Below are 11,493 nucleotides of genomic sequence, written 5' to 3'. Positions count from 1 at the left end.
CACAGCACCAAACGGGTCCCCTCTGGGGCGAGGCCATGGGCTGTGATCCCAAAGTGATCCTGGAGGGATCCTGTGCCCCCTGGCCGGGGTGGGGGGAGCTGGGCACAGGGGAGCTGTGGGGACATCAGCCTCCCCCTTTCCAAAGGATTGCCGGGCTCCGGATCCCCACCCGAGCCTGTGCCTGGAGAGCGGCATCGCCATGGCAACAGGACCTGATGTCATCGGCAGGGATGGAGGGGCAGGAGAGCGGGAACGGGCAGGGAACGGGCAGGGAGAGAAGGAACGGACAGGGAATGGGCAGGGAATGGGCAGGGAATGGGCAGGGAGAGAAGGAACGGACAGGGAATGGGCAGGGAACGGGCAGGGAGAGAAGGAACGGGCAGGGAATGGGCAGGGAGAGAAGGAACGGGCAGGGAATGGGCAGGGAGATAAGGAACGGACAGGGAATGGGCAGGGAATGGGCAGGGAATGGGCAGGGAGATAAGGAACGGGCAGGGAATGGGCAGGGAATGGGCAGGGAGAGAAGGAACGGGCAGGGAATGGGCAGGGAACGGGCAAGGAATGGGCAGGGAACGGGCAGGGAACGGGCAGGGAATGGGCAGGGAATGGGCAGGGAACGGGCAGGGAATGGGCAGGGAATGGGCAGGGAGAGAAGGAACGGGCAGGGAATGGGCAGGGAACGGGCAGGGAGATAAGGAACGGACAGGGAATGGGCAGGGAACGGGCAAGGAACGGGCAGGGAATGGGCAGGGAGAGAAGGAACGGGCAGGGAGAGAAGGAATGGACAGGGAACGGGCAGGGAATGGGCAGGGAAGGGGCAGGGAATGGGCAGGGAACGGGCAAGGAACGGACAGGGAATGGGCAGGGAGAGAAGGAATGGACAGGGAACGGGCAGGGAACGGGCAGGGAATGGACAGGGAATGGACAGGGAGAGAAGGAACAGAGAAGGAATGGGCAGGGACACCCAGGAATGGGGAGGGACACCCAGGAATGGACAAGGACCAGGCATGGAAAGCCAGGAATGGGCAGGGAAAGAAGGAATGGGCAAAAAATGAGTCGGGAACGGCAGGGATCCTAGGCCTCTCTTCCAAGACCCACCAGCCACTTAAAAAAAAAAAAAATCACATTTTTGATGAGGTTTCTTCCTCCTTCCTCAGGTATTTCCCTCTCCTTTGGACCAGGATGGCTCTGAAATGCCCAAATCCTGCTGCCCTCTGTGCCCAGGGAGCCCCCACACCCCATGTGCCATCCCAGCTTGGGGTTTTCGTGGAATAGACAGAAAAATCACCTTGAAACCCTCGAATTTAAAATAAATTTTATTAATATGGAACCAATTTGACCCTGATTGTATAATTTTAAAATGAATTTTCTCAAGAGAAATGGAATGGAATGGACTCTGCCATTTTTTTGAATTTTTTTGAGCTTTAATTTCAATTATTTTAATAAAAACTGAAAGGACTCGGGGGGGTTTTGGTTTATTTTTTCACTCTTAAGTGACTTTTTTGGTTTGTTTTTCAATTTTCTCAACACAAATGAAAGCGAGGCCAAAATTTGTTGGTTTATTTTTGTAACAGAAAGGAACTGACTTGAGGGGTTTTTTTTTAAATTTCCTTAATAAAAAGTGAACAGACTCGGGAGGGGGTTTTATTTTATTTTGTTTTTATTTTTATTAATAGAAATTAAACCAACTCCAAAGGGGTTTATTATTGTTGTTGTAACAGAAAGTAAAGTGACCCCAAAGATTTTCTTAATAGGAAGAAAATTAATTCTGGATTTTGGCTCCTCCCTCCCAACGGAGAACTAAAAAAATTTTAAAAATTACAAAAACTCCAAAAAGTCCAACACATTAAAAAAGTTGCCACAGAAATAAAAAACCCACTTTAAACAAATTTTAAAATAGCCTCCAGACCACTCAAAATTTTTTTAAAAGTTAAAAAAATAATTAAGGAAGAAAAGCTCCGAACAGTTATGGAGAAAGGGAAAAATTTAAAAAGGGTCTAAAAAACTGAAAATCTGGGAAAAAAAGTTTAAAACCCTGTAAAAGAGTAAAAATCCCGAAAATATGAAAAAATTGGTAAAAGGAAAACATCTTAAAAATGCCTTAAAAAGTACAGAAGGTTAAAAAAAAATCTTTAAACAAAGTTCAAAATTTAGAAATTACTTAAAAAAACCTTCAAAAAAGAGAAAAGAATTGAATAATCTTTTAAAAACTTGAAAAAGTTAAAAAACCTGAAAAACTCTAAAAAAAATCCTAAAAATGTGAAATATTTTTTTAAACCTTCGAAAAAAAGTCGAAAAATATTGAAATATCTTTTTAAAAACTTCCGAAAAAAAAAAATTAAAACTTTAAGAGATGCTGCGAAAAGTCAATGAAGTGGAAAATATTTTCTTAAAAGTGGGTAAAAATTGAACAAAAGCTTTGAAAAACCCTCGAAAAAAATGAGAAAAAAATTTAGAAAAATTTTATTTTTTAAATACAAAATTTAAATATCCTCCGATCTGCTGGGAAAAAATCCCAAAGCGGTCAAACCCGTTGAAACCCGTCCCAATCCAGGGATTTTTTGGGATATTTCGGTCGCGGAACGGGCGTAGCCGGCGCTGTCCGCTAGGGGGCGCTGTAGGATCGCGGCTGGACGGGAGGGCGAGGCCAAGCGCGGCTCTCAGCGGGGGGGGTGACGGGTTTGACGGGGATGGGGACAAACCGGTGGGGCGCCCATATCAGCGCTCTGCCAGCTCGTCCCCAACGCTGTCACCTCTTCACCCTCCCCCGGTAACGCGGTAGCAACAGCCACCAAGCGGGGGGGGGCATTAAAAAAAACCCCAAAAATTCTCCGCGCTCCCCTTAAGAACCCACAATGGGCGTGCCCTCCCGCAAGGCCCCCCCCGCTCCGTTCAGCTATTGGCCGGCCATCCGGGCTGTCCGCGCAGCTGCCTGCGCGGAGGGGTAGAGCGGCTGCCGCGGCGGGCGGCGCCTCAGTCGGTGCGGGGCGGGCGGAGGCGGCGGTGTGGGGAGCGGAGCGGGAGGAGGCGGCGGCGGAGCGTGATGGGCGCCTGACGCCCGGCCCGTCCCGCCGCCGAGGGACGATGGCGCGGCCCCGCGGCGGGCGGTGGCTGCTGGGTGTCCTGCTGGCCCTGTGCCGCCTCGCCGCGCCGCTCGCCAAGAGCCTGGAGCCGGTGTCGTGGAGCTCCGCGAACCCCAAGTACGTGCGGCGAGAGAAGGGGGAGGGTCGGGAGGGACGCGCCTCGCACCCCCCGCGGGGAAAAAAGGCACCGAGAGCTTGTTCTAAATGCGAGTTTAATGGAAACAGCGAGGTTTTTACGGTAAAATCGCTCCTGGAGGCTGCGGGCGGCGGACGGAGCGACCCCCGGCTGAGGACGGACCCGCGGCGCCGCGCTGCTTTTCGTACCAAAAAAAAAATTTCCTCCTTTCCTTTTTCCCCCTTGTTTTTAACTATGCTTTTACTTCTCGCAGCTTTTCCTCTCTTCAAATCCGTTTTTATTTTTGAAAACCTCGTTTTGTTTCGTGATTTTTGATTTTTTTTTTTCATTTTTCACGCCTTTTTTATTTTCCGCCCTGGATCGCCGCTTCCCTCCAGCGATTGGATTTATTACCTTTTTTTCTTTTTTTTTACTATAATTTTTTTTTTTTTTTCTGGGGTTTTGTCATCCGAAATCAGCCGCGGAGGAAGGCGAGGGGATTCGTTCCGCCCCCACCTCGGGCTGGGTCCGAACAAAGCGGGCGATGGGGCTGCTCCGTCTGTAAAGACATCTAAATTCTATAAATTTATATATTTTTAATATAAATCCGTGGATGTGGACGCGGCTGCCGTGCAGGAACAATATGAAGGGCCAGGAGGAGCAGGAATGGAGGGTGTTTGGTTGCCCCTATGCCAGGGCTGGTGGTCAGGATGGGTCGGTGGCCCTTGCTCAGCTTTATCTTGTAGATCGTGGAATGTTTATTTATCTTACTTCTTTCTCTCTTCAAAAAATTCCTGCTTTTAGCCTGCTTTTTTTTTTTTTTTTCCCTCCCACCTCACTTCTCAAGTCAAAAAATAACCCAAAAATAATCCAAAGAGTTTTTGAGGGCTGGAAAGAACCGAAACAATTTGAACAACCTTCCTGCCTGGACACGTATTCCAACCAAATGTTTATTTCCTTGGCTTCTTGGTGGGGAAAAAGGAACTTTGCAGGCACACTTAGCGTGTCCCCAGCTCTGGAAGCGCTGGGACGGCGGCTCCGTGCCTTCGTTCTCCTCGGTGTGTTTTTCCTTTCCTTTCTTTGGGAGTTGTGTCACTTGGCTGGGAGCAGAGAGAGCCTTTTCCCCTCGGGAATTGCCCCGCTGGATTCGTGAGTTTGGCGAGGAACAGGCAAATTGGTTCCAGAAAATAGAGTTTTGATTTGGGAAAAGGCAGCTGGAAGTAGAGGTGGCTCCGGCTTGGTGGTGGAGGATGCCATGTCACCCCTCTTCCCTTCCTTATCCTGGGTTTTCCTTAAGTGCTGAGGACTGGGAAGTTGGGAGGAGGCCGTGGCCATCGGCTGGCACAGGGGTGACACTCCAGGACTTCCCACTGAGCCCTGGAATGGTGGCACTGGAGATGTCCCTCCCTGCTGGGATGTCCGGGGGGAGCTTGAGGGGTTCCTTAGTTTTCCCGAAGTGGGAGCTTGGTGCTTTTCTGCTCCCAGTTTTTGGAGCTCAGTGGTTTCTGCCTTTGCTTCACCCCTAGTTCAGAGCTCAGAGGTTGTCCAGATTGAGTTTTTCCCCAGTTCAGATCTCGGTGGTTGCCCACCCTCAGTTCCCCCTGAATTCAGGGATTGGGGTTGTCCACCCTTCGTTTCCCCCAGTTCAGAGCTTGAAGTTTATCTGCTTCCAGTTTTCTCCTAGTTTGGGTCTCGTTGGTGGCCCGCTCTCTATTCTCCCCAAATTCAGATCTTAGTGTTTGTCTGCCTTCAGTTCTCCCCCAGTTTGGAGCTTGGTGCTTTTCCACCCTCACTTCTCCCCCAGTTTGGAGCTCAGTGCTTTTCCACCCCCAGTTTGGAGCTTGGTGCTTTTCCACCCTCAGTTTTCCCCCAGTTTGGAGCTTGGTGCTTTTCCACTCTCGCTTCTCCCCCGGTTTGGAACTCAGTGGTTGCCCACTCTCCATTCTGTGGGAATTTGGAGTTTGGGGGTTGTCTGCTCTTGGTTGTCCGTGGATTTGGAGCTCAGAGGTTATCCACCCTGGATACAGCTTTCTGGGAATGTGCCGTCCCACATGGGGCTGCTCCTGTGGGTGCTTCCCCATCCCTGTGTCCCACAGGGACAGGGAAGCGCCCGAAACGTCAGCGTTTCCACCCAGGAATGGCTCTGCCGGGGCATGCACGGGCAAAACCCATGGAAGTGCTTTGCCTTGGTGGGGACTTTTGGGGCCCTGCTGTGGTCCCACTCAGATCCCTGCAGTCTGTGCCCCGTGGAGCGATCCCGGATCCTCGTGTCCGGGATCCGTCTTTGGGATCCGTCGCTTTCTCTCCTGGCTCCGAGCTTTGCCGGCTGCGTGGCGTTGGGCAGAGCTTCCTCACCGCCGCTCCCAGCAAACCCAGTTGAGTAAACCAGTCTGGGGGTTGATGTGCTGGGCAAAGCCTGGCTCCAGCTGCAGGAAGACTCATGCTCTTGGTTGGATTGGGATTATCTTCCAGTTAGATCCATAAAAACCCTTCGCTGCTGTACTTGGGTTTCCAAGCCCCATCTGGGGCAGTGCCGGGGCTGTGCCAACCCCCATCCCACTCTGCTGAGCTTTAACTCTTGTTTTTAGAGAAAAGAGAGCTAAAGCCTTTTAAAATAACACGGCTAAGTGGAATTTTCCAATGGATCCGAGGAGCAAGCGTGGCGCTCCGGGCCCGGCCGGCCTCAGCGCGATTGCTGTAAATAAGGAAAATATTTTCCTGCCCTTTCTGGGCAGCTGGGAGCTGTGAGCTCCAGTTCCACTAGCAAGTCTGGGGCTCCTGGTGTTATCAGAGGGATGCTGATAACACATCCGATAGATGGAATGATTTCCTAATCAAGTTAAGTCAGGCTTAAGCTGTGTGCTGGGTTGGGAAGCCCAGGTCGGCTCCTGGGTGTGTGTCCCAAAGCCAGCGGTGAAATCATCACCCACTTCCCACTGTGAGGATACTGGGTCTTGAAAGGGGAAAAAAATATAGGCCTAGGAGTGGTTTTGTTGGAAAAAGTGATAATTGTCTCAAACCTGTGCTTGGGATGAGCTCACCCTCTGAGTGAGCTTTCCCTGGGATGCCTGCAGAACCCTTTGGAAAGGGGGCTTGGAGAGGCAGTATGGCTTTAATTTATTCCATCGTGTCCAAGGGGGGTTTTGGGGAAAGTGCTTCTGGGATTTACTGGTCTCCTTTGCTGCACAGCCGGGGGGCGGTGGGAGCGTGCTCTCCTTGGACAGCCGGGAATTGCCGGAGGAATTCTGCCTAAATCCTTTCTCAACTCCCTCGGCTGTAATTTGGGAGAAATATTGACCCTGGTGGGCTCCTGTACCGACCGTTAAAGGGAAGCATTCCTAATAAAATATGGTTTGGAAAATTCATTTCAGGCTGGAATTCGCCTCCCCAGAAAGTATTTTAATAAGGAGGTGGGGGAAATGGGACACATCATCCACGCAGCTCCAGAGAACGGCTCCTTTCGCCTCTGCTTTTCCCTTTTCCCTTTCCAGAAAGTTTTGGTCAGCTCTGAACTTGTTAAAAACCAAATAAATGCATTTCTTTAAAAGAAAGAAAAAAAAAAAGGTGAGGGGAAGAGAAAAAAAGAAAAAAACCCAGACAAAAGTCTAATCCTTCGTGGTATTTTTATTCTGCCTTTAATGACATGATGGTGTCCCATGGAATTCTGTCAGCGCTGGGGTTGAAGCCTGGCAGATCTTTGCCTCTTTTAATGCCGTTTTACGAGGGACAAAGTGCTTGTGGGAAAGCTGTTTCCGAGGGGAAGGGCTGGCCTGGAGCTCCAGAGCGGGGGGCTCGCACTTGTCGGAGCAGATGGGATGGAATTACGGGAGCCGTGGGCGCAGGAGTGTCAGCGTTTGGGCAATAGGGAAAACTGGCTGCTTATTTTAATTTAAAGTAATTTTTGGCTTGTAGAGACTCCCCCTTCCTGAGACTGAGAGGTAGGGAATGGCTTTAAACTAAAAAGATGGGAGGTTTAGGTTGGATATTGGGAAGAAATTCTTGGTTGTGAGGGTGGGGAGGCCCTGGCAGAATTTGCCCAGAGAAGCTGTGGCTGCCCCATCCCTGGATGTGTCCAAGGCCAGGCTGGATGGGCTTTGGAGCAGCCTGGGACAGTGGGAGGTGTCCCTGCCCATGGCAGGAGGTGAGGTGGAGCTGGACGGGCTTTACGGTCCCCTCCCAACCCAAACCATTCTGGGATTGATAATTCTGTGTTCCCATCAAGAATCCCATGGGCCCCCATGTGCACCTTGGCCTTTCCAGGGCTTTGTTTCATCTCCAAAGGCTGGCTTGGGCAAAGAACAATCTGTTTTCCAGTTGGGGTTTCCCTTTGGAATGGAAGGGACCCTTTGCTGGGTGCCAGGCCTTTAGGAGCCCTCCCATCTCCTGCTCCCCACAAGGCAGAACTCTCTGTGCCCAGCCCACATTTCACCAGAGGTGTTCTCCCTCTCCCTGTGCCAGGGGGAAAGGAGCACCCAGGGCTCCTTGTGGGTCGTTTGGGAATGACTTCATTAACTTAAATTAAAAAAAAAAAGGAAGGCAGGGCTGCGGCTCTTGCAGTAGCCGGGTAAATACCGCTGGATTCCATAAAATGGATTTAACTGCTTCCTTTAAAAGAAAAAAAGAGCCGTGATGGGGTGGCTGATTGATGGTAAAAGGAGCCGGAGCTTTCTCCGGAGCAAAACAGCTGCTGCAGCTCCTTGGATCTGCCTGGCAGTAGGGCTGGATGGGGCTTCCATGGGGTTTCTGTGCCATTTCTGACTGGGAAGGGCTGGCAGGGGCTGCTTCCCTCCTCTGCTCCTGAGCTCTTGTGTCGCTTTGGGGTCTAAGCTATTCCCTTGAATCCTTATCCCAAATGGATGGGATGTGGCAGGGTGAGATGTGCCTGTGCCCGTGGTGGTGCAGCCAGGTGGACTGGGGATCCCTCTGAGCAGCTTCAGTGGGGGGACCCCACAAGTCCTGTCCATATTTTTAGGATCATGGGCGTCGCAAAGAGCCGAGTTCATGAATAGTCCCATGCACGACGGCCGTCAGGAGCTGTTTGGATTGCCCCTGTAAACCAGAGGCTTAGCAGTGGGGATGATCCCTTGTTTCCATGTAGGATTTGTGTGTCCCAGCTTCCCCCCGGCTGTCCCATAGCTTTGTGCTCACTGCTCCTGTGGCAGGGCACCCTGCCCTCGGCACAGCGGCGGCCGTGCTGCTGGGAAGCCTGTCTGCCCAAGGAGCGCTGGACTCCGGTGGGAAAACATCTTGGAGCGATCAGTAGCACATGCTACTTGGAGTCTGGCAGCTGGAATAGGGTGGGGAGAAACAAAGCTGATTCCGTTCTGTCTCTAATTAATGATTGCTGGGATCGGGGAGCAGGAGCAGGACTCGCTCGGCGCTATCGCGGCGTCACATCTGGGCAGGAATGCGCGGCCCGGCTGTGGGGCTTTTGTTGTGTAGGGCTGAGGGACAGCCCAGCTCCTTGCTGCTGTTTCCCAATGCTTTTCCCCTTCCCATGCCTTGCTGTTGGTCGGGTGGTGTGGCAGAGAATCCTGCTCCAGTGAGCAGGAGGGATCGTGCTGGCGGTCCTCCTGCTTGTGGAGAGGATTGGTGCACAGCGAGGGGCTTTCCTGGCCCTTGTGCCTTGTCTCTTGCTTGATCACCAGCTCACGGCTGTGCTGGAGATTTGGGATCCCATCTGTGGTTGGAGCCCTCCTGATCTGCTCAGGGCTGTGCTGGAACCTCTGGATTCCATCTCCAGTTGGAGCATCAGAGCTCAGCTCATGGCTGTACCGGAGCCTTGAGATCCTGTCTCTGGTTGGAGCAGTGGTGCTGGGCTCATGGAGTCTCAGGATCCCGTCTGTGGTTGGAGCGTCAATGCTCTGCTCATGGCTGAGCCTTGGAATCCTGGCACTTCTGCCTCCTCCAGCCTGTCCAGGCTTGGTGCCAGCAGAGTCGGACAAGCCGGGGCTAAACGTCCTGCTCGGTGAGGCGGGTTTGTGCACAGTGGGATTTCCTGGCCCCTGCCCTTCCGTGGAGCAGGTTCTGCTGGAGCTGGAGTGGAAGCTGCCGGCGATCCCCGGAGTGCAGCTCGGGGGCCTCCAGTCCCTCCTCCCAGGAGGATGAGGGGACAGGTTTGGGGGGTTCCTCATGGTGTTCCAATGAGCAGTAGCTTCTCTGTGAGCTCTCCCTGCCGGAGCCCCCGGGCGGGATCCGAGCCGGCTCAGGTGCCGGCGTGGCAGTGCCGCCCCGGCCGAGCTGAGCTGAGCAGCTGCACTTCAAAAATGCCAGCTATTTATAACCCTGGCTCTGCTGCTCGGGAATAACCTTTTCCTACCCGCAGCCGGCCCTTCCCAGGTGGGCTGCTTGCCCTTTCTGAGGCCATGGGACCGGGCTTTTCCAGGGGGGCTTTGTGAGGGCAGAGCCGGGGTTTTGATTGGTGTCCACCCATGAGCTCCATTCGGTGTTTCTCAAAGGTTCTATCCCTCTGTGGTGCTGTGTCTGCACAGAGATCCACGTGTGCCATGTCTGCTGGCGCTGGGCTGTGGTGAGAAGCTTGGAGTCACCTGGTTTGACGTGGATTGGCCCTTGCTGGTGCCAGCATGGAGGTGCCAGGGTGGGGTACTTGGGAAATGCCACACAAGCTGTCCTAGCTCCTTCTGTCCCAGCACTTTCAGGGTGGAGTTTGGGAAGTTCAGAGCCTTGGAGAGGGTTCCCTTCCTAGTTGGGGGTCCTGGCTGGTTTTGGTGGCACCCAGGCCTGCGTCACTGCTGGTGATGGGACAAGAGCATCCCACTAACCAGCAATCCCTTTCCTTGCCACTGGAATCCTGCCAGAATGAGCCCAGCCCTGTGTACAGCTGCCCTGCGTACAGCTGCCCTGCCTGGCTTTTGCCATCCCACCTCTTCCGAGTAGGTACTCTGGGAAAAGCAAAGTGCCTTTTCATGGCTTGTCAGCTATAAACTGCCTTCCACCATTCCCATTGATCCCAGAGTGTGTCCGTGTTTTCCTTCTCATTAGGCTGGGAAGCGTCTGCGGTTGCTCGCGCGGGGCTGAGGCTCGGCGCCGTCTCCTCTTTGCCACCGATTTTTCCCTATTAATGGATTTCTGAGACGTGGGAGCACGGCCTGGTGTGCGGGTTGGCGGGCAGGGCTGGCAGCCTCGGGATGTGGAGGGACGCAGGGATGTGCCGGCGCTGGGCTCCACTCTCTTTGTCTGGGCTTGCTGTAGTATCGCAGCCAAACGCGAGAGGGAGGGACGCAGCCCCTGCTCCCGCTGGGGTTTCGGGGGGCACATCCTCAGTGGGGTTTGGCAGGGGAATGGGTACAAAGGCGCTCCCCCATTGAGGCGGGGAGTCCCTGTGCGGGGGGCCGGGCGGTGCCCGGTGCCCTGCCTGCGGCCGGCCGGCAGCATATGGAAAGGATCTGGGTGTAATATCCCGCGCTGCTCCGCGGCTTTGCTGAAGAGGCCACTTCAGCAGGGGACGCGGCGTGGTTAGTCCTCCCAGCTGACACATCCCAGGCCTTCCTCCAACTTAAAAGAGCTTGAGTTCGCCTTTGAATCTGAGGATTTATAGCCCTTTTAGGCCTCTCCAATAAAAGCACGGCTCCCTCCTCAGACAGAGCCCACCGTCTCCCTCCTCCGGGCTCATTATCCCGGGGATTTGTGTTGCTTGCTCTCGCTCTGTTGTTCGCTGCTGTCGCTTTCTTCAGATGTGTGGCCGAGAACTTCAGAGCAGAAAAGCCGAGCTGGAGCAGCCGCAGGGCCCGGCCTCGCTCCAGGTTGGAGCAAGCATGGATCCACATCCAGTGGTGTTCCCAGAGAGAGCCCTTATCTGCTGATGATCCCTTGCAGTTGGGGAGCAACAGTTCCTCTTTGTTCCCTCAAGAATTGTGAGCAAACCAGGAGGAGCTCCCATCGCATGGAGAACTTCAAGCAAACATCTGCTGCATGTCCCATCTACCTCATCCTGGCACATGTGGACACTGGAGCACCCTCAGCCCCACAGATTTCTGCTTTCTAGAGGCCCCTCAAGTCTCGAACTGTTTAAAGGGAGGCTTAGGAAAGAGGCCAGAGAAACGACATAATAATTATTGTATTACAAATTGTTTCCTTCAATGGGCCCTGTTGGATCGCTCAGTCTGCTAAACACATTGTGCCCTCCCCCAGCCCCTTCCCACTGCTCCAGCCTCCCCTTGAAACCCCAGCCTGCCTGAGAATTCCTCCTGGTGAGGAGCTGGAGTGGTGGCATGAGGTATGGGGCTGTGTGTGCATCCACCTGCTCCTCGGATCTCCACTTGTGAGGGAAGATGG

At 53.3% G+C, this 11,493-nt stretch overlaps 1 protein-coding gene across 1 annotated transcript in view; it reads left to right on the top strand.

Annotated features, from left to right (window-relative positions):
* The first annotated feature begins 2,995 nt into the window (after positions 1–2,995).
* EFNB1 (ephrin B1) overlaps positions 2,996–11,493 on the top strand; it is a 44,667-nt gene continuing 36,169 nt past the window's right edge. The window contains exon 1 of the mRNA XM_056491420.1: positions 2,996–3,200. Coding sequence (XP_056347395.1) covers positions 3,085–3,200 — 116 coding nt within the window. The 5' untranslated portion in view covers positions 2,996–3,084. The remainder of the gene's footprint in view (positions 3,201–11,493) is intronic.

Source organism: Oenanthe melanoleuca, chromosome 4A (genome assembly GCF_029582105.1).
Source record: "Oenanthe melanoleuca isolate GR-GAL-2019-014 chromosome 4A, OMel1.0, whole genome shotgun sequence".
Classification (NCBI taxonomy): domain Eukaryota; kingdom Metazoa; phylum Chordata; class Aves; order Passeriformes; family Muscicapidae; genus Oenanthe; species Oenanthe melanoleuca.
This window is presented reverse-complemented; position numbering and strand designations above follow the sequence as displayed.